At 32.4% G+C, this 8,027-nt stretch overlaps 1 protein-coding gene across 1 annotated transcript in view; it reads right to left on the reverse strand.

Annotated features, from left to right (window-relative positions):
• The window catches only part of LOC127731250 (WD repeat-containing protein 82-like), a 39,843-nt gene extending 32,045 nt beyond the window's left edge, over positions 1-7,798 (reverse strand). The window contains exons 1-2 of the mRNA XM_052240280.1: positions 7,606-7,798; positions 220-317 (exon numbers count right to left, since the gene is read on the reverse strand). Coding sequence (XP_052096240.1) covers positions 220-317; positions 7,606-7,766 — 259 coding nt within the window. The 5' untranslated portion in view covers positions 7,767-7,798. The remainder of the gene's footprint in view (positions 1-219; positions 318-7,605) is intronic.
• Between the last annotated feature and the right edge of the window lie 229 nt (positions 7,799-8,027).

Below are 8,027 nucleotides of genomic sequence, written 5' to 3' on the forward strand. Positions count from 1 at the left end.
AAACTATAACCTTTCTTAAAATGTCCATTGTACTTCTCAAATTTTGAGCTATGTATTACATGCATTTATATGTTCATATGTATTTTGGCTATACATTCACAATTTGTACCTTGCCACCCCATGATTAAAATTTATCTTAATGTTTTCATGTCTCCAATGTGGAGTTTTATACTGGTCAACAATCATGACAATACCTCAAATATATAATAAAATATTTACCATCAACTTTGGTTGAACTGTGTAATGCTGTATTGACTGCATGTGTATAACAAATCAAATCCACACCATACTTCTTACTGTTTAAAGTTTTCTTAGGCCTGTAAAAAAATTAATTTCCCATGATAGTTTTATATATATATATATATGTAGGACTCTGAACTGCGATGGTAATCCTAACCACGATGGTCACGTTGATGTGTGATGGTTTGACGCTGAAGTGCGTTTTTGATCACCGAAGTGGGATGGTGGCATTGTGACAACGCTGAAATGGGGAGCGATTGGTGGAGATGGAACCTTCTGTAGTGTTTTTTTTTTTAGAATCTACAAAAGGTTCTTTTTTACATACGATTGAGCTAGGCCTTCTCTCAATAAAAACAGGTCCCCAGACAGACTCTTTGTGCATGAGAGATATCAAGTAAAGACATAATATTAACACAGAATTATGTTCACATGCAGAAAATCAAAGAGGATGATCTCACATTCAGTTTGCAACTGTAATTAAGGACATATATAGACAATAACGAATTCAAATTTATCTACCAACTATTAAAAAAATCTACTCCTCATAGGCCTAATACATTTTGTAATAATTAAACATCTGTAGATTTTAAACTAGCCATCATGCGTTATAAAGACCATTGCATATCAGCACACTGACCATCACACTACAGTGTGGCCATCGCACTTCAGTGTCCCCATTGCCCCTCTGAGTCTTACATATGGACAGTGAAATTCATTATTTACTGGTAAACTGGGTTATTTATTTATTTTTTAATTTCTACAAAAACATGCATATTAAGTGCATTTGTTCAGGTCACTAGCAACACATTTTGGTAAGTGACTTTTCCAGAAACTGATTAAGTTTGATCTCTCTGACATGTCTGAAAACCTCCATCAGACAAGGGATCGACCTCATTAACAATCTGGTATCCAGAAAACTTGTCTACCAAAAAATGTTGCTTTTTAAGTAATCATTTGAGCACATATAACATCATTTTATAGCAAAAGTTTAAAATTTATCTAAATTTGATTTCATTTTCTTGCATTTTTTTTGGTTATGGAGACTGAAATAATACATTATATATGTAACACTCCCAAACGTGTCCATCCCCCCAAACGTGTCTATTCTCCCCAAACGTGTCCGTAATATTCAATATGGCCCAAATGTGTCCGATTTCAAAACCCCCAAACGTGTCCGATAATTGTTTTTCGCCAAAACGTGTCCACCGTTAAACGTCAGAACGTTTTACGTCTTTTAGCGCCAATACATGTATGTCCTTAATAAAATCAATAACGTTTACGGCAATTCTATGATGGGGGAAACAGTTGATGAGGTAGTAATTTATTAGCATTAGCTTGTTCAATGTCGGTTGTTAATGATGATCATAATTGCAAATTTAATATGTAACATATGAATTAACTTTTGACTGAATTTGCTTATTGTCCAGTTGCAAGTATATCATGCTCATTTAGAGCGATCATACAAATAATTCTAGTGCAGTTGAATTAATCGTTTACTATGTAAATTATGTGTTACTAATAAACTCTGATGATGCTTTTTATATTAATCTGACGGCGGGCTTTCAGCAGAATTGACTTCCCTTTTTTTCAACAGTTCTGATATTTTAAAAGCTCTTCAAATCAAAAACTGGTTTTCTGGGTTTCTAATAAATTTAAGGTTTCGAGCATCACTAAAGACACACAAACAAGAGAAATAACGTCCAGTGCCAAATATTTCATGCATTATTTAAACGAAATCATGTTAACAATAAATACTGTATATAGGTTCTATTATCATACCCGGAATTTAGGATTGGGCCTAAGTTTTGACGGTTATTCGGGATTAACACTAGTTGGGATTATAATCTAAAAAAAAATAAGAGCGTGTGAAGACTGATTTTTTTATGACTTCAGTAAGAAACTGCTGCAATCTCCGTTATGTAATAGAGGCCATTTTGAATAAAAGTTGCGGAAATTTTAAAAAAATGTTGCCTTCCAAAATACAACAGATGGCACCACGAAAGAGTGAATTGCTACAAAAGTATTAATGCGCAGAGAATGGGACATTCTCCCTACACGAGGTATCTGATTTATGATCTACAATTTAACTGAGCATGACTGCGTACATTTACATCCAATATAGCCGAACGGACGCCCCCACTTTTAACCAGGTTATACTGCCGGTTTATAAAAGACCTAGAAGTAATTTATTTCTATTTTTTAATGAAATAGTAAAATGAGTATACGTTATTGAAAAAAACAATGACCAAATAACCGACGTATTTATAATATGGACACGAATGATAGTTCCAGTAAAAGAAAAAAAATTAAGCTTGATATGGACACGTTTGGGGGATTGGGCACGTTTGGGCGTTTATACAAATGACACGCTTTGGTGCCCTTTTACATTTAGACATGTTAAGCAGTTCAGTGATGTCATGTGGACACGTTTGGGGGAATCGGACACGTTTGGGGGGAAGGACACGTTTATGAGTGTTACATATATAGCACTAAAATTTAATTTTATCATTGTTGGACTTGCCATGGCCAAACATGATGAGTCTCTCACGTTTTGAATTTTCCTTTGAATTTCGGTATTTTTGTTATGTTACTTTTTTTGTGTATATGAAAAAACTTACTTCAATTCATAAGAGCGCTTTCCATCTGGGACTAATACATTTATCTATAAGTCCCAGTTTCAATGCAATTTTTATTCAGTTTCTATTTCCAAGGGTCATAATTCTTTGAAAAACAGTTGATCAGCATTGATTTTCATAACAATCTGGCAAGAAATGTACATGTGAGACACTTTACAAGAAGGGAAGGAGGGATAATGGCCCAGTATTTCTATGTCACAGCAACACGTCACGCGTAGGACAATAAAAAACAATAGGGATAATGTTTGATGGGACTATTGCTGGATAACTCGGACTAAAACAAACTCAGTCTATAGCAAACTTGGACTATAACAAACTCGGAATATAACAAACTCAGCCTACTATTATCTCTATAAAAAAATAAAGTGAACAAATTAAACTGGGCCTTGTTATGGGCCAAGTTATTTAACAACTTTATATACGAATTTATGAGATAAATATTTTTGACAAAAAAAATATAAAAAATGTATTAAAATAAACTGAGATCCATAATATATTGTTAAATATGTGTTTATATTGTATAAAGTTTAATAATGAAATATAAGTTTGAACATAATACTTTAAATTAAAGATAATGACCTAATATTTGATATTTTGTTGTGAATTTCTCGTTTTTACTTTTATATCGATGGTATGGGATTTTTTTTGAAAAATGGTTAATGAATGCATACATTAATTTCCAAATTTACACAGAGGTATCTGTTAATATAAATGAGATATTGAATTGACCATTTTTTCCCCCTATGTTTTGTATAAATATACTCTATACTTCAGCAAAATGGAATTCGCACCAACATCCAAGCAATCCAAGCCCTTACTATGAATTCACTTATTTGGTTATTTATAATTTCATGCAATTACAGGTAGTTATGCTCACTTAGTTTTATGGGTGATTGAAAAGGTGTTAACTGTACACGTGGCAGTATGATATCATACATTGTAGGTCCAGTTCATTCAAATAAGTCATGCATATGATAAATAAGGAAATAATGAAATGAAAAATTTAAGACAAAAGAAAAGAAAAAAGACAAATAAGTGTAACTTTTTATAACTGAAATTAATCTGAGGGTCTGGATGGGGTCCTTCATTCCTGTATTCTTTACCTTTTTAGGTTATTTTTCTCAATTCTTCATAGATTTTGCCCATTATTCTAGAATCTTTATATTCTAGTACCCCATTATTCTCTATTCTTTATTTTTTCGGAAGATTATTCTGTAGTAATGGTCCATTATTCTCTAATCTGTAAACCAAATCCAGACCCTCTAGTCTCACTTTTCATTTTACATCTTGTTAAAGTAATTTATATTTCTTGCTTGTAATATGTTCAAAATAAATTATAAATGTGATTATTCTAACTCATAATTAATTTAAAACTTTATATGCCTGTCCCATGTCAGGAGCCTGTAGTTGGTTCATGTCCGTCTTGTTTTTCGTAAATTGTTTTGTTATAAATTAGTCTGTTAGTTTTCTCAATTCAATCATTTACTTTTTTTAATGTCTGGCCTTTTGAAGTTTTTGGCTTTTATAACGGACTATATACTAGTATGGGTTTTTCTCATAGTTGAAGGCTGTATGGTTGCCTATAAATTAATAGCTTACATATAGTTGTCTCATTGCCATTGGCAATCATACCACATCTCCTTATTTTTATACTGTCATTTACTGATAATTAATTTCAAATAAGGTGAATATGATCGTTGATCAAACTTATAATCTTCTAGTTATCCGAGTTTGTTATAGGCCGAGTATGTGAGGCCGACTATGTTATAATCGGAGTTTGTTATGGGCCGAGTTATCAAGGACTCGAAGGAGTCGATGGCACAACTAAAACTAACCAGAATAATTCAGTCGTAATATTCCACTGCTCTACGATGGCTACATTAACGCCTGAAGGCCTTGTCAAAAAAAAATAGTCAAAAAATCATTCGGAATTCAGGGCTCACACTACTTCAGAATCATAGAGAGAAGTGACTTCTCTTTTTGAAACTGATAGGGAGAAGTGGTGAGATTTGAAAGAAAAGTGCTCCTTCGCGCGCTGCGCTACAATGTTTGGTTTTTTACTACCTATAGTACAAAGGGTCATATGTAAATAATGTTCTTTTTATATTGTTCAATTCATATCTGAGTATACAATTAAAGTAACAGTTCAAATCCAAAGTTGTTTAAGTTATGGTTCTTGTGAGAAACTACAAACTAAATAATCTAGCATTAAAATTTTTTTTTATATGTCAAAAAGGTAAAGAAATTATATCAATTACACTTCAATTAAAAAACTATCTTGTTTATGACTTTCAGTGTTTCTCAACAAAAGATGTACTAAGTTAAGCTGGACCACAATATATTGATATAATAGTATTATAGTACCAGAGTTATGCAACTTTAATCAATAATTTGAAACAATACATATGTATGGAATTATATAATTAAATTTTTTTTTTATATGTCAAAAAGGTAAAGAAATTATAATATATCAATTACACTTCAATTAAAAAACTATCTTGTTTATGACTTTCAGTGTTTCTCAACAAAAGATGTACTAAGTTAAGCTGGACCACAATATATTGATATAATAGTATTATAGTACCAGAGTTATGCAACTTTAATCAATAATTTGAAACAATACATACCGTTCCTACTCGCTTATTAGTCGGAAAATTGGGAGTAAAATTCATAATCCAGAGAGGGGGGCCGACTAATAGACGAGATCTAGCGACCAGAGGAAAAATCCAAGCTTGAGAAAAGTGGTCAGGAGTGAATTTCCTGGTCAAAACTACGTTTTTGATTGCCAAACCTACATAAATCAATAAATAAAAAGTTTTTGTTGAAAATAAATGACTTCAATACTGTCTTTGTGTTTTATTTGTTCTTTGGTAAACATTTTCTGCAAATTCGTGTTGAAATTCTACTGTTTCCGGTTTGTGTATTGATTTTCATGGTCACATGGTTTTCCTATAAACCCAAAAGAAGAGCCAAGAACCAAAAATGAAAAGGAGATAACAATGTACCAAATATGTGAAAGGATGTTTTCAGCGGAGTTATTGTGTCATTATTGTGATATCATGATATCAATTCAATGCTTATAAATCATATAATAATCAAAAAATAATTTTAAGATTCATTCCCAAAATCAAAATATTATTCATTATAGTGTCTCAGGTAAACAAAAATTACAAAATTGATTGACAAGCTAATATAATCCATTGATAACCCCAATTAAGAGACAAAGAGTTGTATTCACTAAAGGTGTGAAAACTATCAGTGATAGGTAAACAGATGACACTAATGAGTTGGAGTTAGTTATTATAATATATTGATTAGCTTCACTTAATTTTTTTAATCCTTTAATCATCACAATATAATAAGAATTATGAAGTGTACATGCTCATTTAACACCGAGTTATGTATGCTGTGAAAAATATTTTCATCAAGTGTTGATTGACTTTAAATTTTTCAGGTTCATATTGGTTTATATTCGCTTTTCTCAAACAATAGGTTGTTAGTCATACCCTACAAAATCATTGATGCATTACGTAAACAACACATGGCTAATCTAACATTTGAACAGTGAACAAAACAAGAGAAATGAATACATCTTTATTATTAACAGCAATATAAATTATCATGATGAGCATCAACTAAATTCAAACCAAACAAACATTAATGCAGAAATGAATATTATTCCTGGATTTGCATTGGTTTTACCGGCGTTCAGTTCCTGTCAGCTGAAAAAAAAATGCCCAAATTTTGTCCGACTTATACGAGGGTCAAGACTAAATCCTTAGAATTTGGAGCTGAAAAGGGACCCCGACTTATAGTAGGATCGACTATTAGGCGAGTATCTACGGTATGTATGGAATTATATACATTAATCAAGTAGATCTGACCAAAAGTCTGTTAATGCGTGTGGAATGCGTAATTTTTCCTTTTGGGATCAATATTCTTCTGTCAGCTGTTCCATTCATGCGTCCCTAGTTATTATTGTAAATATACGGATTTCGGTCATAGCTGGTCCGTTTCCGATCCGTAGTTAGTAAACAGTTAATGGCGGACGAAGAAAATTTACAAAAATAAACGATGTTTGACAAGCTATTTGGAAAGGAACATGACGTTTTTAATGCAATAAATGGATTAAACATTTAATGGAGGCAACTTTTATCACGTTCAAATGAAGTAACAAACTTATTTTGCCGCTGAAAGTTAGATTGTTGTACGCTCTCGTCTGTCTCGAGTAACAAGTATCGGAAGTGCATGAAGTGATAAAAAGTTGTCTTTTTATTAAATAACCTGCTACACACTGTAAAGTCAATGCTTAAACCTCTTTTCTTCAGAAAATGAATCGTTATGTCTGAATTTTTTTAATTCTCAATAAAAGATTGATGTTTCATCTACTTGGGAAAAATTGAAAATGTCCGATGACGAAAGCGACTGAAAGCGAGTATGGTGAACAACAGGGCGACTAAAACGGTCGGGCAAAGCAAAGTGACGGAGGGGAAAGAGACCTTATCGCCCCAGTCGCCTGCTAGCTTGAGCTCTGGAATTAGCTTGGGATTAACCTATCAGCCTTGCCTATCTCGATAACATTGAGCTATTAGCTGATTGGCTCTCTCTTACAGAGAAAACCAATCAAAATCCTGGATTCGTGACGATCACAGGGAGGGACTGAATTATTCAGATTTATTCTGGTTAAACTAAAACATGTAAAACAAAAAGCATGTTCTTGTAAGCTTACGTTCCATTCTGACAATCGTATATGACGATAGAGTCATCATCGCTGCTTGAAATAAGGGTTTCTCCGTTTGCCGAAAAATCTAAATTATTTATTCGTTCTGTATTTTCCCTAAATACTTTAGCAACTCTAAAATTTCGAACAACATTGTCAGTTAGCTTCATTTTTGTGAATTTGTAGGAGGCGCTGTTGTTGACTATTTACTTCGTGATATTGTTTAAGTATCACCAAACACCAAAAAAGCTACAAAGCAGGCTTTTGTGCGAATGAATAAAATAACAGGTTTATAAAAACATACATACACAAGAAATAATAGAGGTTCAATGAATTTTTAATTGAAAATTTATAAAAGACATTGTATGTATTAATTACGAAAATCATGAAAAATATGCACTATTGTCTGTCGTTGTAGTGTATGATAAATT

The sequence above is a fragment of the Mytilus californianus genome, unplaced genomic scaffold (assembly GCF_021869535.1).
Source record: "Mytilus californianus isolate M0D057914Y unplaced genomic scaffold, xbMytCali1.0.p SCAF_1, whole genome shotgun sequence".
Lineage (NCBI taxonomy): Eukaryota > Metazoa > Mollusca > Bivalvia > Mytilida > Mytilidae > Mytilus > Mytilus californianus.